This window comes from Eptatretus burgeri, chromosome 2 (genome assembly GCF_056783735.1).
Source record: "Eptatretus burgeri isolate ZD-2024b chromosome 2, Ebu_testis_v1, whole genome shotgun sequence".
Lineage (NCBI taxonomy): Eukaryota > Metazoa > Chordata > Myxini > Myxiniformes > Myxinidae > Eptatretus > Eptatretus burgeri.
The window spans coordinates 70,139,568-70,151,714 of NC_140962.1; the positions used below are offsets into that span (position 1 = coordinate 70,139,568).

At 43.1% G+C, this 12,147-nt stretch overlaps 2 protein-coding genes across 2 annotated transcripts in view; one reads left to right on the plus strand and one right to left on the minus strand.

Moving 5' to 3' along the window:
- Positions 1-9,502, plus strand: part of LOC147032261 (uncharacterized) — a 13,337-nt gene extending 3,835 nt beyond the window's left edge. Inside the window, exons 3-5 of the mRNA XM_085860189.1 lie at positions 603-949; positions 7,596-7,610; positions 9,242-9,502. Of these exons, the coding sequence (XP_085716315.1) occupies positions 603-949; positions 7,596-7,610; positions 9,242-9,312 (433 nt within the window). The 3' untranslated portion in view covers positions 9,313-9,502. The remainder of the gene's footprint in view (positions 1-602; positions 950-7,595; positions 7,611-9,241) is intronic.
- LOC147032260 (serum paraoxonase/lactonase 3-like) overlaps positions 1-12,147 on the minus strand; it is a 139,731-nt gene that overhangs the window by 12,626 nt on the left and 114,958 nt on the right. The window contains exon 7 of the mRNA XM_085869685.1: positions 9,516-9,710. Coding sequence (XP_085725811.1) covers positions 9,516-9,710 — 195 coding nt within the window. The remainder of the gene's footprint in view (positions 1-9,515; positions 9,711-12,147) is intronic.

A 12,147-nucleotide genomic window follows, 5' to 3' on the forward strand; every position in this document is an offset into this window, starting at 1 on the left:
CTCTCTCTCTCTCCATTCTCTCTCTCTCTCTCTCTCTCTCTCTCTCTCTCTCTCTCTCTCTCTCTCCATTCTCTCTCTCTCTCTCTCCATTCTCTCTCTCTCTCTCTCTCTCTCTCCCTTCTCTCTCTCTCTCTCTCTCCATTCTCTCTCTCTCTCTCTCTCCATTCTCTCTCTCTCTCTCTGTCTCCATTCTCTCTCTTTCTCTCTCTCCATTCTCTCTCTCTCTCTCTCTCCATTCTCTCTCTCTCTCTCTCTCTCTCTCTCTCTCTCCATTCTCTCTCTCTCTCTCTCTCTGTGTCTCTCTCTCTCTCTCTCTCTCTCTCTCTCTCTCTCTCTCTCTCTCTCTCTCTCTCTCTCCATTCTCTCTCTCTCTCTCTCTCTCTCTCTCTCTCCTCTCTCTCTCTCTCTCTCCATTCTCTCTCTCTCTCTCTCTCTCCATTCTCTCTCTCTCTCTCTCTCTCTCCATTCTCTCTCTCTCTCTCTCTCTCTCCATTCTCTCTCTCTCTCTCTCTCTCTCTCTCCATTCTCTCTCTCTCTCTCTCTCTCTCTCTCTCCATTCTCTCTCTCTCTCTCTCCATTCTCTCTCTCTCTCTCTCTCTCCATTCTCTCTCTCTCTCTCTCTCTCTCTCTCTCTCTCTCTCTCTCTCTCTCTCTCTCTCTCTCTCTCTCTCTCTCTCTCTCTCTCTCTCTCTCTCTCTCTCTCTCTCTCTCTCTCTCTCTCTCTCTCTCTCTCTCTCTCTCTCTCTCTCTCTCTCCATTCTCTCTCTCTCTCTCTCTCTCTCTCTCTCTCTCTCTCTCTCTCTCTCTCTCTCTCTCTCTCTCTCTCTCTCTCTCTCTCTCTCTCTCTCCATTCTCTCTCTCTCTCTCTCTCTCTCTCTCTCTCTCTCTCTCTCTCTCTCTCTCTCTCTCTCTCTCTCTCTCTCTCTCTCTCTCTCTCTCTCTCTCTCTCTCTCCATTCTCTCTCTCTCTCTCTCTCTCTCCATTCTCTCTCTCTCTCTCTCTCCATTCTCTCTCTCTCTCTCTCTCTCTCTCCATTCTCTCTCTCTCTCTCTCCATTCTCTCTCTCTCTCTCTCTCTCACTGCCACCTACCTCCTCCAACTGCATATTCTGGATTCTGCCTTTTCCACCTGAGAAGGTGAAAAAGATTCTGGCAACCCTCAAAATTGACTCTGCAACTGGACCTGATGGCATCAGCTCACGTCTCCTAAAATCCTGCTCTGCTGCTCCAGCACTTGCTCTATCTGCCCTTTACACCCTGTCATTTGCTATGGACCATCTTTCATCTGCTTGGAAATCAGCCAAAACCACAGCATTACATACAAAAGGTACAAAAACGGATCCCCCGAACTACAGGCTAATTAGCTTACTTCCAATCATCAGCAAGGTCAATGAATCCATCATCACAGTTGGCATAAAGTAATTTATTTTCTCCAACAGCCTCATCTCAGATCATCAATTCAGATTCAGACCTGGTTACTCTACCTTGGACATGCTGCCTCTACTCTTCCAACAATGGATGAACATGTGATCAGGGCTGTCTCTGTGGACATAACTTGAGCTTTTGATACAGTTTGGCATCCTGCCTTGCTCTCAAAACTGTCTGCTTATGGAATCCAAGGCCAACTCCACTCTTGGATTAATGACTTCCTCCACTGTCATATCCAACATGTGGCTCTGAGTGGAACCCTTTATTCTCCTCTCCCTGTCAAGGCTGGTGTACCTCATGGCTGTGTTCTCGGTCCCATCTTATTCCTAACCATCATCAATGATCTCAATGACTCTCTGGAAAATCCTTTTTATCTCTTTGCTGATTTACCTCTTTATCTCACTCTCTGTTGTGACATTCTTTATTCTTCTGACAGATGTGGCAGCAGCCTCTTCCCTCTCCTCAGACCTTGACAAAATCACAAACTGGTCAAACACTTGGAATGTCTTTCAATCCTGAGAAATCCCACACACTCTCTCTCTCTGAAAGGACCGTACCGAAAACCCTACCATCTATTGTCTCAACAACCCTCTTGAAGAGGATCAGTAATTCCAACTCTTGCTTCTCACCCTCACCCATGATCTCTCTTGAGTAGGTCACATTTCAAAGATGGCCCCCAAAGCCAGACACTGACTTTGTATCCTCCATCCTTGGCACACATTAACTTCTATCCACCTACAAGGCTTTCATCTGCAGCTTGATGGAGTACTTCTCTCCCCTCTGGACTGGATCCCCTGCATCACATCTTGCTTAGCTTGATGCTGTGGAAACCAAGGCTTTCAAGATCATTGGAATCTCTCGTGATGAAGCTGAGTCTATGGGCCTTTCACGTTGCCATCAACGACATGTTTGTGGTCTCTCTGTCTTCTTCCGCCTCATTTCTGGTCTTGCACTCTCTTCCCTATCATTGCTTTGTCCCCCACCCCAAGTATCTGCCGGATACAAGCAGTTCACCAGAAACCCCCTCTGAGTAAAACTGCCTAAATTCAGAACCACAGCTCACCTCCACTCATTTATTCCTTTTTCCCACCTGTGGAATCAACTTCCACTCTCTATCCATTCTCATTCTTCCCTCCAGATCTTCAAGTCAGCTGTTCATCATCATCTCAAGTCATCTCCTATCCAAAACCATGATCTTTTCTACACCCAATAAACCAAGAACCCCCACCCCTCTCTAAAGTTTTTGCTTATGTATCCATCATGTCCACCACTTGCATTCTCCCTTATCCCTTGTTTGTCCGTCTCCGTCTACTTTCTCCCTACACCCTGCTGTTGGTGTTTGCCCTTTCTCCTACTCTTCCTTTTGTTATGTTGTCTCCTGACCTCTTCTGTGTCCTCGCTCTTCCACGAGCCTTGACCACGTATTGAAAAAATAGAAAATAAAAGTTTAGTTATCATCCGGATTCAAGCAGATACAAAACTATAACAATACTACCTGGAGCATTCAATATTTGCCAGATATCTTCCGAAATTACTCACCTTATGAAAGAACAATATGATGAACCAAAAATAGAGTTATAGGTATTCAAGAAACAGACTTCAAAATCAACTATTAAACATAAAAATGATGATATAATTGTTTTCACATTTGCTAATTCATTTAGAAAGTTATTGGGTTTCTCCTCAAAAAATATTGAAACAAATGGGGTGTTTTACAGCAATAATATGATCCAAGCATCTTCAGGTATAAATTCAGTATCAATTCACTGTGATTTGATTGATGGTGTATCATGATGGTATAAGAACAAACACAATATTTTCATGCAGTGCATGGTCAAACCCCGATTGCCTATAAATTCAATATCAACAACAAAAAATCTTCTGTATCTCATTGTGTTCAGAAAAAACAACATGCAAAGTCAATTCTAGAATTACTGAACAAGATAAATGAATGATCTCCTTTAATGGAGTAATTATTTCTATTACACTTCACTTTCGAGAAGTTTTAAATTAAATAAATATGAAAAATGCCCAATGTCAGGAAGCACAAGTTGAATAAATCGTCTATACTAATAAAAGGCTGTGTGTGTGTGTGTGTGTGTGTGTGTGTGTGTGTGTGTGTGTGTGTGTGTGTGTGTGTGTGTGTGTGTGTGTGTGTGTGTGTGTGCGTGTGCGTGTGCATCCTCTATAACTCCCAAACTATAAAACCAAGCAGCGTGAAACTGCAAGCATACGAAGAAAACTCCAAGGAAGTGCAAGAGTGAAAATTGGGTGTTTGGGGTGATTAAAACAGCCCTTTTGAAGATGATTAACGGCCTTATTTAATTAGATCCTTTATTAGGCGATCTTCGGCCACCTCACTCTCTGGGGTCTTAAGATGTTTCCAGGGTAACCTCGCTGGGGTCTGAAGCCGCCATGTTTTTTTGGCCTGTTCAACCATGCCTTGACTTGGGACAGGCCGCAACGATTTCTTAACGATAGTTTTTTTTTCCCACTTTCCTCACTCATGTCGAATGCCTGTTCATCCAACTACGAATCACTGTATATATCGCTATTGTAAGTTCTATATTTTTCAAATAAGGAGCTTCGACTAATTAAAGTATATCATCGAAATGTTATTTCGGTTTTGAGGATCGGATATCGTCTGGACTAAACAAGTGTCAAAATCTGTTGTGAAATGTGATAATTTAATGAAATAGCGAGTCTTAAAACTAAGTCGATGTACCTATTTAATTTAAGCAAGCAAGGCTATGTTCCCTCCTTCTCCATACATACACACACAAGAAAATGTGAAATTTCCAAAGCATTAAACTTGTCTTTTTCTACCGTTTAGAAAATTATATTGAGTGAACAATATTTCGGAACATGCCAAAATTAACGAGCTTCATTGAGCTCAATGATTTAATGCATTCACTGCGAGACCTGACGCACCCTGCCCCCCAGAGGGACTGCCTATCCATAGCGTCTGCCAGATCTGTGTCTATATTTCAGAGGTTTGCGAGGTGCTCTACAGGCAATCAAAGCAAATCTGGTTTAAAAAAGGGCTTAAAAAAAAGTTGCAACGTTTGTGCGGACCCTGAACCGATGTACCACGTGACACGTGCACAGACGTGCAGGCAAAATGGTTGATTTCATGGTTGACTGAACCTTGCGATGTTTCCAGGATTGTTTTGCATTACACAGCAACTGTTTTGTGGATAAAGTAATTTTACTTCATTATTTCATTTTATTGTATTAACTGCTGTGTGCGCGGTGAAGACCGCCTTTAAATTTCAAGTGATCGTTTGTGGTGTGCAGCGACAGCCTGGCCAACCATACCTGATCAACCATTGAATTGGACTGCTTGCATAAGTGCTTAAGCCACTTGCTGAGCATCCATTGTCGAAAGTGGTACTGCACTACGTCCTTCTGAGCAAATTGTTCACTCACTGCGGACGCTTTTGCCATGCAACTTCATTCAGAGTGAATGGTTTGTGCTCCGTCACCCAGAGCGAGTGATTCGTTCTCCGTCACCCTGAGCGAGTGGTTCATGCTCTGTCACCCTGAGTGAGTGGTTCGTTCTCCGTCACCCTGAGCGAGTGGTTCGTGCTCGGTCACCCTGAGCGAGTGGTTCGTGCTCGGTCACCCTGAGCGAGTAGTTCGTGCTCTGTCACCCTGAGCGAGTGGTTCGTGCTCGGTCACCCTGAGCGAGTGGTTCGTGCTCGGTCACCCTGAGCGAGTGGTTCGTGCTCGGTCACCCTGAGTGAGTGGTTCGTGCTCCGTCACCCTGAGCGAGTGGTTCGTGCTCAGTCACCCTGAGCGAGTGGTTCGTGCTCCGTCACCTTGAGGGAGTGGTTCTTGCTCGGTCACCCTGAGCGACTGGTTCTTGCTCGGTCACCCTGAGCGTGTGGTTCTTGCTCGGTCACCCTGAGCGTGTGGTTCTTGCTCGGTCACCCTGAGCGAGTGGTTCTTGCTCGGTCACCCTGAGCGTGTGGTTCTTGATCGGTCACCCTGAGCGAGTGGTTCGTGCTCGGTCACCCTGAGCGAGTGGTTCGTGCTCGGTCACCCTGAGCGAGTGGTTCGTGCTCGGTCACCCTGAGCGAGTGGTTCGTGCTCGGTCACCCTGAGCGAGTGGTTCGTGCTCGGTCACCCTGAGCGAGTGGTTCGTGCTCGGTCACCCTGAGCAAGTGGTTAGTGATCGGTCACCCTGAGCGAATGGTTCGTGATCGGTCACCCTGAGCGAGTGGTTCTTGCTCGGTCACCCTGAGCAAGTGGTTCGTGATCGGTCACCCTGAGCAAGTGATTCTTTCTCGGTCACCCTGAGCGAGTGGTTCCTCGTGCTCGGTCACCCTGAGCCAGTGGTTCTTGTTCGGTCACCCTGAGCGAGTGGTTCGTGATCGGTCACCCTGAGCGAGTGGTTCTTGCTCGGTCACCCTGAGCAAGTGGTTCGTGATCGGTCACCCTGGAGCGAGTGGTTCGTGGCTCGGTCACCCTGAGCGAGTGGTTCGTGCTCGGTCACCCTGAGCGAGTGGTTCGTGCTCGGTCACCCTGGAGCGAGTGGTTCGTGCTCGGTCACCCTGAGCGAGTGGTTCGTGCTCGGTCACCCTGAGCGAGTGGTTCGTGCTCGGTCACCCTGAGCGAGTGGTTCGTGCTCGGTCACCCTGAGCGAGTGGTTCGTGCTCGGTCACCCTGAGCGAGTGGTTCGTGCTCGGTCACCCTGAGCGAGTGGTTCGTGCTCGGTCACCCTGAGCGAGTGGTTCGTGCTCGGTCACCCTGAGCGAGTGGTTCGTGCTCGGTCACCCTGAGGGAGTGGTTCGTGCTCGGTCACCCTGAGCGAGTGGTTCGTGCTCGGTCACCCTGAGCGAGTGGTTCGTGCTCGGTCACCCTGAGCGAGTGGTTCGTGCTCGGTCACCCTGAGCGAGTGGTTCGTGCTCGGTCACCCTGAGCGAGTGGTTCGTGCTCGGTCACCCTGAGCGAGTGGTTCGTGCTCGGTCACCCTGAGCGAGTGGTTCGTGCTCGGTCACCCTGAGCGAGTGGTTCGTGCTCGGTCACCCTGAGCGAGTGGTTCGTGCTCGGTCACCCTGAGCGAGTGGTTCGTGCTCGGTCACCCTGAGCGAGTGGTTCGTGCTCGGTCACCCTGAGCGAGTGGTTCGTGCTCGGTCACCCTGAGCGAGTGGTTCGTGCTCGGTCACCCTGAGCGAGTGGTTCGTGCTCGGTCACCCTGAGCGAGTGGTTCGTGCTCGGTCACCCTGAGCGAGTGGTTCCTGCTCCGTCACCCTGAGCGAGTGGTTCGTGCTCCGTCACCCTGAGCGAGTGGTTCGTTCTCCGTCACCCTGAGCGAGTGGTTCGTGCTCCGTCACCCTGAGCGAGTGGTTCGTGCTCCGTCACCCTGAGCGAGTGGTTCGTGCTCCGTCACCCTGAGCGAGTGGTTTGTGTTTCTGGGTTGTATACAGTAAGTACTGTAGTTGGTAATCACACTGACCCCAACCTGCCAATAACTGAAAAATTACCGATATCGGCCAAGTGTGTGTGTGTGTGTGTGTGTGTGTGTGTGTGTGTGTGTGTGTGTGTGTGTGTGTGTGTGTGTGTGTGTGTGTGTGTGTATTTCATGAAGCATAAAATATTCTCTCTGCTAACTTCCTAACCCCATATATATATATATATATATATATATATATATATATATATATATATATATATATATATATATATATATATATATATATATATATCTGTCTCTGTCTCTGTCTCTGTCTCTGTCTCTGTCTCTGTCTCTGTCTCTGTCTCTGTCTCTGTCTCTGTCTCTCCATATCCGGACGGTGGTTATGTTTCGACGGTGTTTCTTTCCAGACATATCTGGGCAGGGTTTGTCTCTGGATGTTTCCAGGCAGTGTTGTTGCCCCAACGGGAGTTTGTCTCCGGGCGGTATTTGTTTGCTGGCGGTATTTATAGTACGACCAGTAGAAAATAATTGATTTCAGACATTATTTTGTTTCTATCTTCACTGTTATTTTATGTAGAATCATTTTGTCGAGACAGTATGAATCATAATTAACGCTCCACCGCATATCCGCCTTCCCTTTCTCCCACCCCTTCTCACTCTCCCTCCCACGTCTCTCTTTTCCCCTCCAAATTCTCACTCTCCCTCCTCTCTCTCTTCCCCACCCCTCTCTTTCTCTTCCTCTTCTTCCCCCCCCCCACCTCCCTTTAGTATTCCCATCAGAAAAGCAATGTGTGATATTTGGTCGTGTTAAATAATGATAATGTTCTCAAGTTGATAAAATATAAATATCTTTTAGAAATCCAGAATAAATGTTTTTGGTTTCCTATTGTGAAAAAAGTAATTATGGTCACAAGAATTTCTCAAAATCTAGATGAATGTTTGTTTTATATTCTGTGGATGAAAGTGGTAGTTTAAGGGTTGTGAGGACTGTTGAGGAAGAAGTTAAAGAGGAAGATGAGGAATAAAAAAGGAGAGGGAAGAGATAATTTTAAAAAAAGGACAATAAATATCAAAATATGGATATCAGTGAAATTAGAAAAAGACTTGATGAATTACAGAAAATACATCAACAAGTCTATAATCTCACTGAGGAGGAAAAAAAGAAAAATATGAATTCTGATACCAATACTTACTTTGAAAGCGATACTGGGGAGGAAAGTTACATGAGAAAGTGAAGATGAAGAAAACGAGATATAACGAAAATATTATATAATTGATGATGTTGGTGTTATTGACTTTTGTTAAATATTCTTATGTTTACAGACAATTGTATTTAATTAATTTTAGTCCTGTTGATTCAATACATTTTCGCACTTTACCGACCAAAACTCTACTTGAGAGGGGAGGGACAAAGAGGTGTGGGACAAGGCGGTGTCTATTGAGGATTAAAAATATTTTAGGTAATTTAATTAATATCCATCCAGCTTACCTGAAAGTATGAAATTTTTCCCCATTGACTTTACTGTTAAAGTGAGAGGTTGTCCCAGAACTCTAATTGAGAGGGGAGGGACAAGGGGTGTTGAGGACAGGGTTTCTGGGGGAGGGGTGGAGAGGGGGACAAAAACGTGTCTACTGAAGATTAAATATATTTTTATTATTCAATGAAGAAATGTTAACTTGGAAGTGGGAGAAATAGCCATGATATTTTTTGGGAGATGGCAATAAAAATTTTGAGCATTTTCCGCATAACTTCAATGTAGAATTGGGGTTGTCTCATAACTATAATTCTCATACTACAAATACTTCAAGGATAAAAAAGAAAAATCCTGGCATCATCTGGGTCATAAAAATGCAAACTTTCCAGTGCAGATTTTGACAATAAAGAAGGCAAGAAGGACAAGCATAAGAGAAGAAAGTTTTGAAGTTCTCCATGGCTCAGGTTAAATAATTCCATTCAAACCATTATTCCAGACCAGTTAATTTACAAAAATCTGTAATCGGTTTCTGATTCCGACAACAACTACCAACATTACTAACTTATTATTGTCACATGAGATGACATTTTCTGACACCATCTCTCTCCATACTTTGGTATCCAATATTTTTGCATGATAACTTTTCACGAGTGTGTAATCTATGAGAGACAAGCATGGGACAGGAGCAACACAACTTTGCTCATGACAAAGCATCGAGGTATCATAATTTTCGCCACTGAAATTAATTAAATATCATTGTGTCCTTCAGTAAATTGCCTGAGTAATATTAATTTAACAATGGATGATTGTTTTAGAAGTGCAAATAACTTAAAGGATGGGTTTTGTTTTTTAATCCCAAAAGTCCTCTTCATGTTTAAAAAATATTCCCTGGCATACCTCTTTAATAGTAAATACATGATTACAGTTTTGTCTCTTCATGATTATTTCGTTGCAATCAACCGATGCTGTCATAATTATTTTCAGGTAAAAATGAATACCCAACTTGATAAGTGCACTGAGTGACCTCTTCAATTTTTTTGTTAATATAGGTATTGAGGATCCTTCCTGGAAGAGCAGAAAAGTACAATTGATTCTTCTTTACTGTTCTCCTTAACACATTCCACCTGATGAGGATTTGTGATATAAATTGTAGACTCTTGGTTGAGATCAGGAAGACAGGCAGGCACTAACCTGCCATCTGGAGAGAGGTTAATCCCATTAGCCATGCCCAAATCACGAGCAACCACTGAAGCTTTATTGTAGTTGTAGAATATGACGTTTGTGTCATTCATGGGCAGAGCAAGTGTAAGGAGCAACGTCTCCTCAGATGTGAGGTAATTGGTGGCATAAAAGGCATCAACTCCAACTGCAGCAATATTGTTGATGCTAGAACGGGATCAAATGAGAATGTCAGTGAACAAATTGCATGCAGTGTCAGGAAGGAAACTTTTCACGTCAACAAGTTATTGTTTATCTGAAATCTCAGTTGTTAATATAATGATGCGATGGAATGATTATCTTTTCACATTTAATATTACACATTTTTACTCATCACACAGAAGGTGATATAATCCTAACAAATCAGTGGCAGGAAAGGTCAGTGGTCACTTTCTCCTGAGATAAATAAATAAATAAATAAATATGAGTTCCCTTACAAGGAACTTCAATGCAGGAGGACATTAGGCTAGTCAACCATGTGCAATGGTTGCTTGTCCATGCTTTGTCCTTTTTGAATACTTATAGCTTGAAGCAAGGAAGCAGCACATACCATTTTAAAATTCTTTGTATTTTTCGTGACTCAGCTGGGGTCAGATTCAAACCAATGACCTCTCAGACTCAGAACAGACATTCATAAATCATTATGCCACCGAGTCTGGTGCCAAATCTTCCATTCATTTTGGGTACTTAGTGATAAAATTAACACTTTGGAACAACAAATCCATTTTGCAATACCATCATGTTAACATAGGAAACAGCTTGTATGCAATAGAAGCAAACACAGATAAAGGCATTACCTCGATTTTGCTCTCGCGTAAAGCAACGATGTGGAAGCAGTAACTAAAATCAACCTGAACCAATCGTGATGTGACAAATGGTTATGTTATGTTGAAATATTTCATTATCACAACCGAGTGTCCTAAATGAGAGCATGCTTGTTCAATCAACTGCAAAATCTGTAAACCGACCAATCAATTTAGTTTGTTCATGTACTGTATCTTTTGGGACACCATGGACTAGAGGTTGGATCACAAAGCCATGCCTTTTCTTGTATTTTCTTTCATGGTTGACACTAACTTTATATTGCAGGGTTATGCCAACAAATGGGTCCCTCCTGAGGTAGGCTGATGTCCTTGTACAGCCCAGCACTAAATGTATCCTTTGTTGCACTGTTTTGAATTATTTTAGATGTTCGATATATGAGTCATTCCACCTTATATCACCGGAGGCCTCCCAGTTGACTCCCTCAGATTTACTTTAAACTTTCATGAGATAGTTCCCAGGTATCAAAATGAAGTTGCGTAAAATTTTAGGTCCATAGATGCGGTCAACTCCGAGATATTGAGGGTTGAAAATGTGGTTGTGGCCCTATTTCTATGGTCGTTGCGAGCATCACAAAATGAACGGCTACTTTTAAACTCCCACAACTTTTTAAATATTAATGCTAGAGCCTTGAAATTTTCAGAGATTATTCTTCTATAACAGCTCTGTAAGAAACAAACATAAAACTGAGTATGCCTCTATTAATTTTTATGACCTGATCAGTTGAAATCCAGAAAAAAAATGTTGGTTTTGTATGAAGACCCAACTTTGAGACCCCATATATTTTTATTGACCCATCCCAGAAGCTTGAATTTTTTTTCAGGTAATAACTGTATGGTAGTAGTATTCAAATACATGTTTACTTTTCTTAATTAGTCATATATAATACAGTCATGATCCCTCAAAAATTGAAAATTTTCATTTTCCCCCGAAATTCAGGTGAGGATCGCAAATATATGACAAGGTATACTACTTAAAATTGTTCACCATTGGAAAGAGCATATTCAAGCTTACAAAAGTGTCAAATATCAAATAGGACTTCCGGTTCCGGTTTTAGAGCAGCGAGAGGTCTCCTTTGGGGCTCCCTGCTGACGTTCTCAAAGCTAAGTTTCCGGTTGTTATTTGTCCCGTTTTAACTGTTTAATTTTCTCACCTACATGTTACTGTGTGTTGCTAGTTCGGTTTTGCTTCAAAAATCGTGCTATTTTGTGAGTATTTTTGTCGACGTTCTTACCTGTGCTTGAGGCCTAGGCCTAGGCTTGAGGCCTACCGGTTCCACTCGGTGTTCGATCGTTTTTTTTTTGTTTTTTTTTTCTCCCCATTACCTTCAATTTCTATCCTCCCCATTACCTTCAATTTTGATCCACTCCACTTTCCAAACATCCCCCATTCTCCCAAATAATCTCTTTCTTATCTCAAAAAAAATAAAAAATACCCTACAACAACAACAACACGCTCACCTTCTCCCGATTCTGCTTCTTCTTCTTCCTCTTAACTTCCTCCTCATCTACTTCCTCGATTTTTTTTTTTTTTTTACACTTCCATGACCTAATCTGTTGAACTCTCTCATATATTAATATTAACAACAACAACAACAAAAAAATATACATATATATATATATATATATATATATATATATATATATATATATATATATATATATACCCAACAACAACAACACGCTCACCTTCTCCCGATTCTGCTTCTTCTTCTTCCTCTTAACTTCCTCCTCATCTTCTTCCTCGATTTTTTTTTATTTATTTTTTTTTTTTTAACACTTCC